The sequence below is a fragment of the Chaetodon auriga genome, chromosome 20 (genome assembly GCF_051107435.1).
Source record: "Chaetodon auriga isolate fChaAug3 chromosome 20, fChaAug3.hap1, whole genome shotgun sequence".
In the NCBI taxonomy this organism is placed as follows: Eukaryota; Metazoa; Chordata; class Actinopteri; order Chaetodontiformes; family Chaetodontidae; genus Chaetodon; species Chaetodon auriga.
In genome coordinates this window covers 2,462,410-2,479,985 of record NC_135093.1, presented here as the reverse complement: position 1 = coordinate 2,479,985, position 17,576 = coordinate 2,462,410, and the positions used below count along the sequence as shown (strand labels likewise).

The 17,576-nt window shown below is 45.3% G+C and overlaps 2 protein-coding genes across 3 annotated transcripts; one reads left to right on the top strand and one right to left on the bottom strand.

Annotated features, from left to right (window-relative positions):
• Window positions 1–14: 14 nt before the first annotated feature.
• Window positions 15–7,580, bottom strand: LOC143338755 (S-adenosylmethionine synthase-like). Of its 2 annotated transcripts, none has more exons than XM_076759382.1 (9): window positions 7,094–7,580; window positions 4,786–4,863; window positions 3,555–3,677; window positions 3,286–3,398; window positions 2,927–3,070; window positions 2,349–2,567; window positions 1,985–2,167; window positions 1,547–1,680; window positions 15–1,437 (listed from the first exon to the last, which is right to left on the bottom strand). In XM_076759382.1, exons 3-9 carry the CDS (start codon window positions 3,655–3,657, stop codon window positions 1,335–1,337), a joined length of 999 nt encoding a protein of 332 aa, XP_076615497.1. In that variant the 5' UTR covers window positions 3,658–3,677; window positions 4,786–4,863; window positions 7,094–7,580; the 3' UTR covers window positions 15–1,334. The 2 variants fall into 2 exon arrangements, with proteins under 2 accessions (XP_076615497.1, XP_076615496.1); XM_076759381.1 differs by lacking the exon at window positions 7,094–7,580 and adding an exon at window positions 5,893–6,097.
• Window positions 7,581–8,812: 1,232 nt separating this feature from the next.
• Window positions 8,813–10,216, top strand: LOC143339213 (D(5)-like dopamine receptor). Its single transcript, XM_076760318.1, has one exon. It carries the CDS (start codon window positions 8,813–8,815, stop codon window positions 10,214–10,216), a length of 1,404 nt encoding a protein of 467 aa, XP_076616433.1.
• Window positions 10,217–17,576: the final 7,360 nt, after the last annotated feature.

The window sequence follows — 17,576 nt, the reverse complement described above, 5'->3', positions numbered from 1 at the left end:
AAGAATTCAGTGCCTCTTGTCAAAATGTTTTATTGTTCATATTTACATATTTTTTCCAGGACTGATGTGCACAGAATGAGATTCAGATGAATTCGCCTCATAAAGTTACAGCTTCACGGGTTTTTCTCCGATTCTGACTCTTGAAGCGTCTTTGGGACATTTACTGTTTTTACATCTTTGCAGGGCTTCATGAAATTCACTGTTTTAGTGTCTTAAACAGCACTTTCATCTCAAACAAAGACCTGAGAAGAAAACACTGCAGCGTGTTGAGAAAACAGGTTTGTGCATCGATTTCCTGCCGAAACTCTAAAACTATGAACCCTTCAGCTTTAACTGAATGTGAAGATCTTCAAAGCCTTCAGCCTGCAGTCAGCTGTCTATACAAAAATAAATGTTAGGAAGCATTCAGGATTTCTCTAAGTCACAGTTATGACTCATTTGAAATCTGACCTTTGAAATTTCTGTATTTTCACATCTCATATTTGCTTTGCAAGTATCTCGTAGCAGTAGCAGGTCTTGATGAAACTGATGTTTTAGCACCGAATGATATGAAACTAATGTTTAGAATTCAGGTTTGTGCATCGATGTCTTACTGAAAACAGAACAAGAGCCCTGAAGTTTGTCCTGAATGTCATCATTTTAACATCTTTGAAGGCTTTAAATCATCCAGTGTGACCCTAAAAAACCCTGCAGACTCTTTAAAAGCAGCTAGATATCTACCAGCTTAGCTTTGATTTCCCCTAATTCCCACTTCAGGTTTGGTTTGTTTCTCCATCAGCAAGCAAAACGTCCACTCTGACTTTCAGAACAAAGATAAAACCAAACTTTAGTGCAGATTGAGGGTACAGGTTCGATTTCATGCTGAAAATCAAAGCAAGACAACTAAAAACAGACTTTCAGGCTTTACTGTGGGTAACTTTTAAAGGCTTTAGATCATCTACTGTAAAACTACACCTGCAGACACTCTGCCAGCGTCGTACAGTATTCATCTAAAAATACTGACACTAAAGCGAATGAGTCTGCAAACATGGCTGCTCTCCTTAACATTTGGTCATTCTCTTATTTCTGGACAGAAAAGTCAAAGAGTCTCATCCAGTTTAAGAGTGAAACAAACTGCATGTGACCGTAAACTGAATCTACGGGACAGAAATACCAAACAGCTCATATGTCAGGTTACAGTTGAGGAGCTGCGAAGTCCATCTGCACACACCCTGAGCCGCCCCAGCAGACCCCCCCACCACCACCACACCCAGCTGCCTGTCACTTACTGGGTTACAGGAGCACGAGGGGCAGCGATGCACAGTATACCGCACACGCACGCGCACACACGCTCTCTAGAAGTTGAGGTTCCTCGGGACCTCCCAGGGAAACTCCTTCCTGCCAAAGTGTCCGTAGCAGGCCGTCTTCTGGTAGATCGGTCTCTTCAGGTCCAGGTCTCTGCAGCAAAATCAAGCAATAAACATACATTAATTAGGGGTCAAACATGTCCGACAACAATCATGTTGCACGTAACGTCAAAGACGACGCAGCGTCGTTTAACGCCGACCTGACGATGACGCCGGGTCTGAGATCAAAGTTTTTGTTGATGATCTGCAGCAGCTCCTTCTCGCTCTTCTGGGAGGAGCCGTAGGTGAACAGGGAGATGGAGAGCGGGTGGGCGACTCCGATCGCGTACGCCACCTGAAGACAGAGACGAGAGACTCAGTGAAAAGCCTCCCGATAGAGTCAGTAAATCTATGTGCATCAGACTAACATATGATACAAGTGATGGTCCTTAGTGTTTGTCTCTGTGTGTCTCTGTGTCTCTCTCTCTGGCCATAAATATAAATATATAAAGAATATGACACAAACATCAGTGTAATATATTAACATAAAATAGCATTATATGGTAGGTTATAAGATAAAAGGCAGTAGGTTAATATATAGAATAGCAGAGCAATATGACAGAATATAATAACATAGAAAAGGTGAATTTCGACCTCACCTGCACCAGAACCCTCCGGCACAGTTTGGCCTTCACCAGAGACTTGGCCACCCAGCGGGCGGCGTAGGCAGCGGAGCGGTCCACCTTCGTGTAGTCCTTCCCAGAGAAAGCTCCGCCCCCGTGCGCCCCCCACCCACCGTATGTGTCGACGATGATCTTCCTGCCCGTCACTCCAGCGTCGCCCTGACGGAGAATCACAGAAGAGAAACAGTCTGAACGCCTCAAAACACATGAAGCACAAACAACGACTCAAGTCCTCATAAAGCACATTAGAGAGAACGCTGCAGGAGTCACTGGAGCTTTGACCTCTTCAATCAGTCTTTAATGGACATTCACAGCTACCTGGACACCTGAAGACCTTTACCTGGGGCCCACCAATCACGAACCGCCCGCTGGGCTGCAGGTGATAGATGGTGTTCTCGTCCAGGTATCTGGAGGGAACCACGGCCTTGATGACCTTCTCCTTCAGGACCTTCTTCTGCTCCTCCAGGCTCACGTAGTCGTCGTGCTGCACTGAGATCACCACCGTGTGGACCCTCGTGGGGACCACAGCGCCGTTCTCTTGAGTGTAATGGACCGTCACCTGGACGGTGAGTGGAGCGAAGGTGGAGGAGAGGCTTCAGCATATTTACTGATATCACGCCTAATATCTGATTTAATTGTTAAGACATGTAAGACAACCTTCCTCTTGACAGCTGACATTACAGATCATCACATGTGCACAGGCTGTTATTGGAAAGGCGTCTCCCAGCTCAGATGGTGCATACCAGCGCGCTCTGGTTGGCGTCTGCTGGTAAGCACATTCTATCACAGTCCCACCTACTCATGAGAAGTGAGGACCACTGGCTCGACTTCATTGCACACCATCGAACCTAACTACATCAGCACGTCATGTGGTCATGTGACTTCTGTCTATGCTGCAGCAGTGTGTTTGGATCCCACCTGAGTCTTGGAGTCGGGGCGGAGCCAGGGGACGGTCCCGTTACGTCTCAGTTCGGCCATCTTGGCGTTGAGTTTGTGGGCGAGGACGACGGTGAGCGGCATTAACTCTTCTGTCTCATCTGTGGCGTATCCAAACATCAGACCCTGTTTGCAAAGAACGAGCAGAATTAAAACTGTCAATACAATTTTAAAAGGTGCTTGTCTGGACTTAAATAAAACCAGAATCAATCATTTCCAATCAAACTGTGTTTCCTGACAGCAGCTTTTTGAAGTGTTCCTGAGTCCATGAATTAAACTCCGTTAACAACACAACTCTCCAAATAAAAAAGTTCAGTATTTGTAGTGTTTCTCCGGATGACCTGGTCTCCAGCTCCAATGTCACTCTCCAGGCGATCGACATGAACTCCCTGTGCGATATCGGGGGACTGCTGCTCGAGGGCCACCAGCACGTTACAGGTCTTATAATCGAAGCCTGGACAAACACAGAGAGGCACGAAGAGAAGCAGGCATGCAGGATTTACTCATTTCACTTTAAAGAAAAATACAAATCATGACTGATATTGTTTGGATGCACTGTTGAGGGAGCAGGTGCAGAGATGTCACCAGCAGAACATTCGGTAGCACTCACCTTTGTCTGAGCTGTCGTAACCGATATCTCTGATGGTTTCTCTCACCACCTTCTGGTAGTCCACGTTGGCTCGGGACGTGATCTCACCACAAAGCAGCACCATGCCAGTCTTACACACCGTCTCTGTTTCAGCAGAGGAGGATGCTATGAGGCCTACATTACCCACAATGCAACTCAACAGCTGATGGTTTGGTCAGAGTTGTGCTAGCAGAGGCTAATGGAGCCTGTAGCCTGCAGCAGAGATGAGGAGGTGAACTCACTTCTTTCTCCACACCAACACATTTTTGTCATTTTCAAACTCTTCTGACTCAACCGACGCTGACTCACGTGACATCACTTGAGGGTTTTTATGGATGAGCTCCGTCTGGAGGTGCAAAATGTTTTATAGAGCTTTGTTAAGATGCTGCGTGCACCCGCAAACCACAGTGGGCTCAAATGGTGCTCATAGATAACTACAGCACCGGGAGACACACGATACATTTATTTATTTTCAGCCTTATTCTGTCTTATTCATTTTCTACCGTTGTTCGTTCACTTTATAAAAGACGGTGGTGTGTGTGTGTTTTTAAACCCCCCCCCAGCACCACAACAGGGTGCTTCTTTCAGGGGCAGCTTCGGGCTGTGGAGATAATACCCACAGTGAGGTCAAACCCGTGGGAAGACGCCCTAAGGAGGCCGAAACAGGCTTATTTCAGTGGTGGTGAATCTGCGTCCGTCGAGAAATTGGGAGACTCTGTTATGCTTGTTATGCTCTACCAATCAGAGATGCTGATTGGTAGAGCAGAGCAGCTTAACAGAGTGTGTTTCTGAGCTCTTGCCTACTGAGTCTCATGTTGCTGACTGCCATTGCATTAAAGGAATAAGAGAGTTTGGAGACTTTGATGCTTCTATTTTCATCCTTAGTTTTCTCTTGCTGTTTTTATTATTATTATTATCATTAAGTGGGTTTTATTCTCTCTCTTATTTTACATTAATTTTCTACCCTTGTTTTTATGTGATTCCTTTGCTGTAAAGCCTTTGAGCTTCTTCTTGTTATAAGTTTCTTATTACTATTTTCATTAAATATCAAATGCATTCACAGCATTAAATTAATAATTTTTCATACACAAATGCTTCAGGCAAATGCTTCAATTTCTTCTGTTGTAAAATGAAATCATTACCCAAACAGGCTGAGGTTTCACGCTCATTTGTGCACTACTTCCCTCTGCTGGAGAGAAGCATCGTTACTCACCACAGGCCACTTTGGCATCAGGGTCCTGCCTCAGGTGAGTGTCCAGCACAGCGTCACTGATCTGGTCACATATCTTATCTGAAAAACAAGAGTTAAATACATCAGTCAGTTGTTTCCTCGTGTGACCTTCCGCTGCACGTGGCATTCATCTGGGCAGAGCCTGAAAATATCAGATTTCACCTCTCCATCACAGCACATCACTCCGATGAGGAGCCTATGAATAGCCTCCACACGGGTGTCACACGTATGTGCTGTAACTCCTTATGTGTCTTGAAGATTATTGGCCTCTGACTTACATATTAAGTGTAAATGTAAAGATCACTTTAGTCCACTTGTTAGATCTTTGCACTGGCTTACTGCGTGTCAAAGAACTCATTTTAAAACACCACTGAATGAATGATTTAGGACCAAAGCGCTTTTCTGATGTACTGATGCTGTTTGTTATGAACTGTCACGAAGCTGCTAGCCAAGGGGAGAAAGTGTGATGCAGTCTTCCAGTTGTGTGCTGAATGATTGACACACATATGCTGCCAATCAGTGAGACTCAAAGAGCTAGTTCTGCCCTGGAGCCGGAGCACGTTATGCCATCGAGAGCTACTGTGGCTAAACACACTGAAAAACACTTTGAGGAGAAGAGTTGAGCAGTTGATTCAACTTGATATCCTCTGTTTATTGAGCTTGTGTTCTCACCAAAAACTCAGTTACCTCACATTTTTAAAGGCATCAGAGTTTCTAAGTTGAACCAGTTTAAAATGATTACAGCTCTGGCTGCAGAGTTCAACCTGGACTGGAATCCAGCATCACATGAAGCTTTGATAATGCAGTAAAGCATGCTGAAAATGGGCAAATATAACTTCATATCTGTACAGTCCAGGATTCAAATTACACCACTGATCATTGCCGTGTGGCTCGGCAAACTACTTTTTTTTTTTTTTTAAATGGTACAGTGCCTCCATGCTCAGGATTCTGCACATTCCTCAAAGTCATCAATGATCAGTGAAACATAAAAGTGTTACAGACGTGATGAACACTCGAAGCACTGCAGCTCATTCATAAGAGTAGCAGCTGCAGATGAAATGCTACGTGGAGAGGGAGTCCTCTACTCACCGGGATGTCCCTCTCCCACAGACTCTGAGGTAAACATGAAGGAGCCGTCATGAGGAGCGTGGTCGCGGGTCCCATCTATGGTACCGTTCATGTTGTCCCTTTCAAAGCTGCCTGACACGCTGTAAACTGGACACACACAGCAGAAGTGATGGCTGTGGAGCAGAGAAGCTAGCTGCAGTCTGATCTAAGGCAGCGCAGCCGGATAACTCTGTGCTATATAAGGCTAAGACAACACACACTCATGCACACACACACACCGGGGGGAGGGTGCCATGTGAACCAGTGGGTTAGACCATTCAGATGTGAGAACGGGGAGGGTGGGATTCCTTTCTTTCTTCTTCTTGGAGACACTTTATTTAACTCCTCTCGTGCTGAAAGTTCCCACTTTGTCAGCAGCTGAACTCATCAAACTCAGATCCCTGTGATGGTCGAACTGGCTGTCTTGAATCAGACAGCAGAGCGTTGATTTCATCAGACGGTTACTTTGAAGCTCCTCCATCGATCCATTCATGCCTACCCTTTGTTTCTTTGTACCTGGGGGCCCCTGAGGTCTCTGATGGGTGTGCTGCTGTATATACAGAGAGCTGCCTGCCAATGGGATGTTTTCACTGCACAAATCAGAGCTCAGATAAGAACCGATGCAGGGAACAAGTGCGCTCAGATCTCCTGTCAGATCTGTTTTCCATTCACTTTAAATAAAACTATACCAAAGAACCACAGAAAAGAGGGTAAAACATGCTTTGTTCGAACACAATCAGGAGGCTCCACAACATCTTTTCTAAATGGACACACACTGTCCCCAACTGCCAGAAGAAATGTTGACATTATACAGTTCTGCAAACCATGACTCAAACGTTAATTTCATTACATTTCAATTTTACATTTAATGTTGTGAGGATGCTGTGGTTCAGGTCTGGATGGGTTTAGGCACAAAACCCTTTGGGTGGGTTAGGAAAAGATGTTTTCGCTAAAAATACACGGTTTTGTCGCCAAAACACAAATTATTTCTTACTTTCATCCTGGCTCTCAAACTTTTTACACCGAGTACCACCTCAGAATATGTTATTCTCTCCCAGTACCACCATTATGATTGACATAAAAATACAGCCTACACATGCACGTGCGCACGCATACATCTGAACACTTGTAGGCTTAATACAAATGAATTAAAATGTGGCTGTATGTTGGTGAGTATTCATACCTTACATTAGCTTAGCAGGGGGTCGCGCCTGCCTCTGTAAACAGTGCTGCGGTGTCGGGGTCAGTGGAAGTCAGCTTCCATCCTGGGGTGATACGAGGCTCCCTGCGCTTCAGCCGCGGGGGAAAGTTTGAGGTAACTCGAGTTAAATCTCTTTCCTGTTTTTACTGTTTGCTGCCAGCAAGTGCTGCGGAGCTTTCACCAAAGTAAAGCTAACGCTAATGCTAGCGTTAGCTTTATCGCTAGTGTTAGCTGTAGCACCTGTAGTCGGTTCACTGTCCACCTCAGTTTCAACAGGGCTGTCCGAAATATAATTCCTGTTTGTCCACATTTCTCTACCTAATAGTTCCCATTACATTATTACTGTGTTTCTGAACCACTCGCTGTTTTGTTTTGTTTTTTTACCTCCGTTTACGAGCTAACCACCACTGCTAACACTACCTCGTTCACCTAGCTTGTTAGCCATCGTCAAACCTACGTGCGCGCGTTCATGAACGTGACTGCGCAGCAGGCTGACATCGAGGCAAAAATATCACAGAAAAGGCAAAACATATTTTTATTTTTAATTTTAAATGAAAACGTTGTGGTGGTTTTATAACATTATGAATGAAATTAACTTATGTTTAAATTTTAAATTAATTAATTAAATTCGAGATTCCTCTGCATGCTACCAGAGGGAGCTAGCGCACTACCAGTGGTACCACAGTTTGAGAGCTGTGGAGATCAGACATTTGGCCTTGGTGGAAACATGGAAATCCGGGATAAACCGCATGTTAACAGTTTACCTCTTTACAGCTGAAAAAAGCTTTGTGGCAATCATGTAAATAACTTTTATATTGGTTAAGGCCTGTATTATGTGTGTCCCATAGTTAATTCTCCGTCCCATGTTATTTTTGCAATAATCACACTAGAGTTTAATTTAGATCTGGGCAAAACCTGAAAATGCAAAAATCCTCCTGTTATAACTGAGTCGTTGTGCATTGTGCTGCTGTTCATGTGTTGTGAGAATTTGTCCACCAGGGGGCAGAATTCACTTTACTGAAGACTCCACGGCGTCCTGTTTGCGGTGAGTGCGCTCGTCCATCACACTGTCACATCATTAGTGGTGAACAGCTCATTGCCAACATTTAATGAAAACATTCACACTTCTGACTCAAAGCATTTCCATTACTTAGTCAATTTTTTCTGTATTATTCATAATAATTATTTTTCATTTTCGAGGGTTATTTTATTTTATTTTATTTTATTTTATTTTATTAGGAGAATCTGTGCAGCAGCCCAGTACTTTCTGACACAAACATATAGGTTAAAGTTGCATATTTTTGGTCTGAGATTTTGAATTGTAAATCTCTGAGGATCCGATGGGAAATAATGAATAAACAGATCAGGCGACTGTGAAATCAATATGTTGAAATGGTCTTAACGTGCAGATGAATATGTTAAGACTGGAGAGGGTAAATCCACTGAAGGCGCTGAGGGTCGCCATCTGCAGCCTCACTGAGCGGACAGCAGCGGAGAAACTGGATGATCTGAGCGCGTCTCCTGCAGGAGGATCTCACTGCTGGGCTTGTTTTCTGGCAGTAAATGAGGAATTATTTCTTCTTCATGTCTGCGTCTTAGAAACACAAGTGGAGAGGAGTTGAGAGAAAGAGGATAGGAGTGACAGATTAATGAGGAGAAGCTGAAACGGACATGGCACCGGCGGCGTGAGCCTGGATATCCATGGAGAGTTTTTATAACGAGAGTCAAAACCAAAACCAGGATCACCCTGGCCACCTGGACCAGCACCAGGTGGTCACAGCGGGGGCGGACAGCTCCGGGCAAGGTGGAGGTCTCAGTCTAAGGGCGCTAACCGGCTGCGTCCTGTGCGTTCTGATCGTTTCCACCCTTTTGGGTAACACTCTGGTGTGCGCGGCGGTCATCAAATTCCGCCACCTGCGCTCCAAAGTGACCAACTCCTTCGTAATCTCTCTGGCGGTGTCCGACCTGTTCGTGGCCGTGCTGGTGATGCCCTGGAGGGCGGTGTCCGAAGTCGCCGGTATTTGGCTCTTCGGCCGCTTCTGTGACACCTGGGTCGCCTTCGACATCATGTGCTCCACTGCGTCCATCCTCAATCTGTGCATCATCAGCATGGACCGGTACTGGGCCATCTCCAGCCCGTTCAAGTACGAGCGCAAAATGACACGCAGGTTCGCCTTCCTGATGATCGGCGTCGCCTGGACTCTCTCCATCCTCATCTCCTTCATTCCCGTGCAACTCAACTGGCACCGCGCGGACGCGGAAAACACGACGGCGGACAACCCAGACGACTGCAACGCCAGCCTGAACCGGACCTATGCCATCTCCTCGTCGCTGATAAGTTTCTACATTCCAGTGGTGATCATGGTGGGGACGTACACGCGCATTTTCCGCATCGCACAAACCCAAATCAGACGGATCTCGTCTTTGGAGAGGGCGGCAGGGCCCCGTGCGCAAAACCAACGCCACCGCGCGTCAACGCACGACGAAAGCTCGCTGAAAACGTCTTTTAAGAGAGAAACGAAAGTTTTAAAGACTCTCTCCATCATCATGGGAGTGTTTGTGTTCTGCTGGCTGCCGTTTTTCGTCCTGAACTGCGTGGTACCTTTCTGCGACCTGGACAAACTCGGAGAGCCGCCGTGCGTCAGCGACACCACCTTCAGCATCTTTGTGTGGTTCGGCTGGGCCAACTCGTCCCTGAACCCGGTCATTTACGCTTTTAACGCCGACTTCAGGAAGGCCTTCTCCACCATCCTGGGCTGTAATAAATACTGCTCCACCTCCACGGTTGAGGCGGTGGACTTCAGCAACGAGCTGGTGTCTTATCACCACGACACCACTATGCAGAAGGAGGCCTGCGCCATGCCGGGCCCCGGGGCGCAGAGACTCATGGCGCCGCCGCAGCCGCAGCACACAGTAGGAAATCTGGAGCAGAACTTTGACAAAGTCTCAATCATTTCAGATGATTCCCGCAACCACAGCAACTTACTGCTGCCCGCCATCCTGCAGTATGAATGCGAGGCGGAGATTTCTTTAGACATGATGCCCTTCAACTCCTCCGGACCCACCGACTCGTATCTTATTCCGGGTCAAGTCCAGGACCTGTGAGCACCCTGCTGCTCTGAAACAATTCTCAAAATCTCTTGCATGATGCAGGGCCCTGGTTCAGCTCTGAACTTTATGAACTGTAGTTGACCATCAGTGTTTGCTATAATCTGACGTTAACCTGATGCACATTTTAACTTTATGTTGGATTTTTTTTTATGTCAGCTCAACAAAGTGAGGTTCAGGTTTGAAGTTCAGACTTTAAAATATATTTTCTTGGGATTTGTTGGCAGTAAGCCAAATACATAAACAATAACACCAGACTTATTTTGTAATACTGTGTGGCAATATTTTAGTGTTATAAATAAGCGACTTTCAGTGGATTGTTTTGTGACAATTTGATCATGTTGCATTATTGATTTACAAAGTTTTGTTGTCAAAATTCCAGCCAAGCTCATACAGAATGGTGCATTGGAATATTTATTTTTAATTGTGCAAATATTTGTTGCATATTAATGTTAGAAGAACATCCTTACTCATATCTTGATATCAGTTTCAGCCATTTTACTCTCTATACCGCTCCTAGCTTTATAATCACCAATTAATTGTGTTCCATAACACAAAGACTAATAAATACCGACTAATTGCCAACAGCAGTAAAATCCAATTATGTGAAGAACTGATGCAGCGGTCGAGTGACATTTTGAAACGAGTTGTTTGATGTGAGTGTTCACTCAGTGAACCTGCCTTTGATATGTTAAAGAAGACCGATAGGATGAACAGGGATAATTAATATCAATTACATCATTAGTTTCAGCATTTAATTGCCCCTTCAGGTAATTGCGGGCTGTTTCTGTTGGATGGCTCGTCCTTCCCCTGTTGAGACTCTGAGCCAAATAAAATATGAAGCTGAACAGGACATCAGACATTGAGGTGTTGTAAAGGTTTGACAATGAGTGTAAGAAATGTTTCAGTCCAGCCGTGTGTTGAAACTGAAGGTTGTTGAATTATTTTTCGACTGTCTTTCTTGGGCCTCTTCAGAGATGTTTTATTTGCTGGTTCTTGGCTAGTGGCACTCCATAAATGCCAGACTGGAGCACTGATTGTTAGCTTCAGCTGTTGCTAGGAAACTGCTGAGGACAGGCGGCCATGTTGGAGGTCCGCAACTCAAACATTGTCAGATGGAATTGGTTATTTTTCCATTTTTGACTTGACACTGATGTGTTTCAGAACTCATCCAGCTTGTTTGTTTGCTAAAAACTGCCATTTTCAGCCATTATGGCTCTATTGAAATATCAGCCTGTCCGTCGCTTCCCCACTGTGGTTCAGACTGAAATAGCTCAATAACTATTGAGGGATTGTTAAGGAAGTTTGTGCAGACATTTCTGGTCCCCAGAGGATGAATCTTACTGACTTTGGTGGTCCCTTGACTTTGCTGTCAGCACCACGATGCAGTTGACATCTGTGGTTCAGAGTAAAAAGCTTTATTTTCTAGTGTGTAGTGGTGACCAGTAAATAGCCACAATCCAGAAATACAAACACCCTACTACTTGTGAGTGATTCCCAAACTATCCAAAAACCTGTTGATATCCAAGTCTTTTGTAATGATTAAAAGTAGTTGTTTGTCCTTCTGACCAGAATTTTGGCCTTAGATTCCCTTCTTTCCAGCAAGTATCGGCTTCCCATCCTGGCACAAACTGGCTGCTTGTAATCAAAGATTTAGTGTGGTCAATTTCAATTTTCAGTTTTGGCCTGCAGCCAACTGTTGGCTTGGCAGTGCATAAAGCTCCATTCGGAATTAGGCCTAATTCTGATCATCCAAACAGAGTATGCTCTTTACGTTACATTGAATCACACACAGTTATGTCTCAGTTTTGGACATTACATCAACTTACATTCCTTTACTGGAGACTTACCCTAACCTTAACTCCAGTCCTCCCCCTGAAATTGAATGATTTACAATATGGGGTCTTGTGTTTTGTCCCCATATGGAAGGTGAGCCCTCAGTGACCATAAGCAGATTTATATTTGCACATGAGTAATATGCATCCCCACACACAGAAGAATGCTTTATGAACATCATCCTGGATGGAACAGGTGCAGTGCTGTGATTTTGACACCATCCAGATGGAGAGATCAGATCTGAGTAACATTAAGCTTCCTGTCAGAGGAAGGAGGAAAGTCAAACAAATGTCTTTGCAAAAGAAAATGTTTCAGTCAGTGCTGCTATGTGGTCCCACATGAAGTTCTGCCATCTGACAGTTTGTAGAACTTGGTTGTAGTTTGATGAGCTCTAACCTAGTATAGATTGACACCTCCATACAAGGATGATCTGCTTTAGGGTTCAGGGGTAAAGAATTGACACCTCAGATGTTTCACTGTGGAGATGTTATGGCTTTCTCATGAACTTAAGCAGCAATGAAAATGGCTCACTATTAATCAATGTAACAGAATTTCATGCTATATTTGAATGGAATCACTGTTAAATCAGTAATTACAACTCAAATCCATGCAGATCATTGTGAAGTTACATGAACCAGGAGTTGAAGCTGGAATGGAGCATAACTTGGTGATCCATTCTATTCAACAAGATTGCTTTTCAAATTTGCTTATTAACTTACTGCACTTGGTTATGTCTTGATATTGACAGCAGCATCTGCTTCATACTGCAGATGAAGACGAACATGAAGCACTGAAACATTGTAAAAAGGCTGCATTGCATACAGCTGAGGTAAGGTAAACTCAAGCAGAATACCAGTTACTACCAGTGTGATGTGTGGCTAGTCTGCAGCAGAATTTGGGATTTAAAGCGGTTGGTTGTGTGTAATGTTTCCAGAAACAGCTGCAGGGACTGGAGTCAAATCAATGCAGGGCAACTCATGGTCCTGCTTTAACATGTCCATCATGTTTTGACAAGTTAAAAACACAACTTCACTGAAAGTGAAATAAGACAAAGAACCTTCATTTGAAGACTAAAGTATCTACTTCAGCAATGACAAAACCCACCAATGAGATTATGTTCAAATTTGTTTTATTAATTCTTAAACACTCCACATAGGCTGAAGCCCAGTCACCAGGTGGACTCTGCAAAACAAGGACAACAGTTAGTCACGATGAAACCACATTACACAACAGCTTTGACTTGAGTTCACTTACCCTCATTAAACCTTCTGTCCTCCTCTGGCTACAGTCATTGGTGCAGGCCTGCTTGGTGCTCTCACAACCGTGGGAGAGCCTGCTGAAGCAGAGGTCTCTGGGGAATACTGAGTGTAGGAAAGCAATTCCCTTGCTCGCTGGTAGCCGTTTTGGGATTGGATGATGTAGGACGAAGGTGGTAAAGGAAACGGCTCACTCACGCTCTGTGGCATCTCTCCATCAGAACCCCAGACGTTCAGGTCGGAAGGAGCAGACGGCATCCAGCTGCTCGGTTCATAGTAAGCTCCCCCTGCAGGCTGCGCAGCCCAAGGAAGAAAACCTGCACTAGACGGAACAGGCCCATCGCCAAAGCTCAAGCCTGGAGCGCCACTGTAAGAGACGGATCCAGCACCAGAGCTCAAGCCTGGAGCACCGCCGTAAGAGACGGGTCCAGCACCAGAGCTCAAGCCTGGAGCACCGCCGTAAGAGACGGATCCAGCACCAGAGCTCAAGCCTGGAGCACCGCCGTAAGAGACGGATCCAGCACCAGAGCTCAAGCCTGGAGCACCGCCGTAAGAGACGGGTCCATCAAACCTCGAGCTCGGAGCGTTGCTGTAAGGAAGGGGGATGTCACCCAAGTTAAAGCTTGTAGCTGCGCTCCCACCAGCTCCAGCAGGGTACGCGAAGCCGGAAGGAGGGAGAGATGGAGAAGTCTCGTGGACTGATCCCACATTTGAGATTCCACTGGTGCTAGCAACACTATGGGGCTGCACATTGAAGCTAGACGTCTCCATCCCAGTGCCGGCAGGTGGCTGAGGGCCAACGTACCCTGCACTCTGAGAAGGGACTTCAGGAGCATTGGAGCTTGGCTCATAAGTCACAATGAACCTGTTGGGCTCATAACTTGCCGATGAGCCTGCGGCCACACCGGGAGCTCCCAGACTGGATGGGGACTGGTTTCCAGTGGAAGAGATGGCGGGCTGGGGGACCGCCTCAGGCTGCAGGGATACCAGGGGACCACGTGAGCCTTCAGATTGAAGGTTTGATCCAGGAGCAGGTCCACTGCCGGACCCCCATGGAGCTGCGTAGGGATATCTGTAGTCTAGACAGAATTCACAGTCAAAGATTAAGTTACAGTGTAGATTACACATTAAAGTGGTCTTTTTATATATATATATATATAAATATACCAACTGTTGAAGTTGGATTTAATGAATAAGTAGAGCAGATGGAAACTGACAACTAAACATTCTGTTGAGCATTTGATTTTTTTTTTTTTTTTTTTAATTTTATAATGACTTAAATGTTTAGTTGTCTTATTTGGAGTCTCGGTAAAAGAGTGGCTGCATGAGTAACAACGTAGACAGGTAACTCACCTTTTGCAGGAAAACAAGCACCACTGCTAAACAGCAGACAGAGCCAAGAAATCCTGGAGAACGGTTACAGCAAAAACAAGTTACTTCTCCCTGAAGGTTAAAGTGAGTTGGAACTTCTGCAATTGCTGCCTATATTGTCACTGAAGCTGAAATGAGACCCATTCGACTCACCTTAAAGAGAATCCAAGCTCCATGTTTGACACCAAAAAGCAGCAGCTTCAACTACAACAGCTTATCTTCAGCAGCCCGGTGGAGGTTTGCAGATAGAAGCTTTGCACTGTGAACTGCATGTGGCTCCTCTGGTCTTATATTGGTGCTCGACATGCCGTCTGCTCTAATTAAACTCATTAACGACACCTGGGGCCCAATCAGTCCCCACAGAGTCTGTTTCCATGCGGTGGAGGGGAGGACTTGGATTGTCGTATTTCATGATATTCTTGTTTACAAAACCATATGTTGCAAATACAGCTGTCAGATAAATGCAGTGGAGTTAAAGTACAAATTTTAATTGTGAAAAGTAGGTATGAAAATACGATGATAGAGAGATGGCTCGCATCTCGCTTACAATTGTCAGCCTGTGTCTGAGACAGCTTAAAATCATACAATGTAAAGAGGCCTGAAGCCAGTCTTTTAAATATTTCTATATATTGTGATAGAAATTCATCAGACCTGCAAGACTGGGCTTACAGTCACTTTCTGCACAATGGTTTCTTGCCTTTGTTCAGTGGTTTATAATTCTTTATCCTCCATCATCAGTGTGGTGAAATTTATACAGCTGGAGCATCCCCAAGAGGATAAATACTGTTTATGTTGTGTGCCTTTCTGTCTCTCTCTGTCATTTAAAAACCCGTGTTTGAGCGGATTGTGCTGAAGTGACTTCAGAGAGCGAATGAAAAGAGGCTCCAACACAATCCCGGCCTTCTTCTCCCAGAGATGAAAGTGGAGTGTGTGCTGGAAACAGCTCTTGAGGCCGGTTGTGTTTGTGGTCTGATTTGCTCCATGACCTCTGACCCCGCTGCCGTGCGGCTGCAGCCACACTTTGGCAAGTGGAACAAAAGCTTCAAACAGCGAGAGGCGGCGTGACTGTCAGCAGGAGACACTTACTGCTGCATTCAGAGAGACAGTCCCTGCTGAAGATTCAACTGAGTGCAAATGGAGATTTTCACAGTGTGCATCTCCATGTGTCTACTTTAACACAACATCTTCACAAGTGATTAATACCACAGCAGACACTCCAGTGGCTGTTCAGACCTGAAAGATAAGAAGGTCACATGACAGAAGCACCAAGCGGCACCACAGGTTTTATGATGCCTTCCATTTGAAAGTCAAGTATCATCCAATGGTTCAAAAACAGCTAAAATCTTAGTTTTATTTTGTCACACCTGCAATAATTGATGTTTTTGTTCACCTGGGGGCAGCAGAAAAAAGCTGTGAATTGTGAATTGTATGCCTTTTATAGTTTGAGTTAGCAAGTAGTACAATTTACACCACTGCATTTATCTGACAGCTATATTTGCAACATATGGTTTTGTAAACAAGAATATCATGAAATACGACAATCCAAGTCCTCCCCTCCACCGCATGGAAACAGACTCTGTGGGGACTGATTGGGCCCCAGGTGTTGTTAATGAGTTTAATTAGAGCAGACGGCATGTAGAGCACCAATATAAGACCAGAGGAGCCACATGCAGTTCACAGCGCAAAGCTTCTATCTGCAAACCTCCACCGGGCTGCTGAAGATAAGCTGTTGTAGTTGAAGCTGCTGCTTTTTGGTGTCAAACATGGAGCTTGGATTCTCTTTAAGGTGAGTCGAATGGGTCTCATTTCAGCTTCAGTGACAATATAGGCAGCAATTGCAGAAGTTCCAACTCACTTTAACCTTCAGGGAGAAGTAACTTGTTTTTGCTGTAACCGTTCTCCAGGATTTCTTGGCTCTGTCTGCTGTTTAGCAGTGGTGCTTGTTTTCCTGCCAAAGGTGAGTTACCTGTCTACGTTGTTACTCATGCAGCCACTCTTTTACCGAGACTCCAAATAAGACAACTAAACATTTAAGTCATTATAAAATTTAAAAAAAAAAAAAAATCAAATGCTCAACAGAATGTTTAGTTGTCAGTTTCCATCTGCTCTACTTATTCATTAAATCCAACTTCAACAGTTAGTATATTTATATATATAAAAAAAAGACCACTTTAATGTGTAATCTACACTGTAACTTAATCTTTGACTGTGAATTCTGTCTAGACTACAGATATCCCTATGCAGCTCCATGGGGGTCCGGCAGTGGACCTGCTCCTGGATCAAACCTTCAATCTGAAGGCTCACGTGGTCCCCTGGTATCCCTGCAGCCTGAGGCGGTCCCCCAGCCCGCCATCTCTTCCACTGGAAACCCGTCCCCATCCAGTCTGGGAGCTCCCGGTGTGGCCGCAGGCTCATCGGCAACTTATGAGCCCAACAGGTTCATTGTGACTTATGAGCCAAGCTCCAATGCTCCTGAAGTCCCTTCTCAGAGTGCAGGGTACGTTGGCCCTCAGCCACCTGCCGGCACTGGGATGGAGACGTCTAGCTTCAATGTGCAGCCCCATAGTGTTGCTAGCACCAGTGGAATCTCAAATGTGGGATCAGTCCACGAGGCTTCTCCATCTCTCCCTCCTTCCGGCTTCGCGTACCCTGCTGGAGCTGGTGGGAGCGCAGCTACAAGCTTTAACTTGGGTGACATCCCCCTTCCTTACAGCAACGCTCCGAGCTCGAGGTTTGATGGACCCGTCTCTTACAGCGGTGCTCCAGGCTTGAGCTCTGGTGCTGGATCCGTCTCTTACGGCGGTGCTCCAGGCTTGAGCTCTGGTGCTGGATCCGTCTCTTACAGCGGTGCTCCAGGCTTGAGCTCTGGTGCTGGATCCGTCTCTTACAGTGGC

Bases quoted from the DNA above. Each gene is read 5' to 3' on its own strand.
- LOC143339213 (XM_076760318.1), top strand. From the start codon at position 8,813: ATGGAGAGTTTTTATAACGAGAGTCAAAACCAAAACCAGGATCACCCT.
- LOC143338755 (XM_076759381.1), bottom strand. From the start codon at position 5,983: ATGAACGGTACCATAGATGGGACCCGCGACCACGCTCCTCATGACGGC. The intron at 4,864-5,892 runs GTGAGTAGAGGA...CTTGTTTTTCAG, and splicing joins TGTGGGAGAGGGACATCCCG to ATAAGATATGTGACCAGATC. The intron at 2,168-2,348 runs GTAAAGGTCTTC...ATTCTCCGTCAG, and splicing joins TCGTGATTGGTGGGCCCCAG to GGCGACGCTGGAGTGACGGG.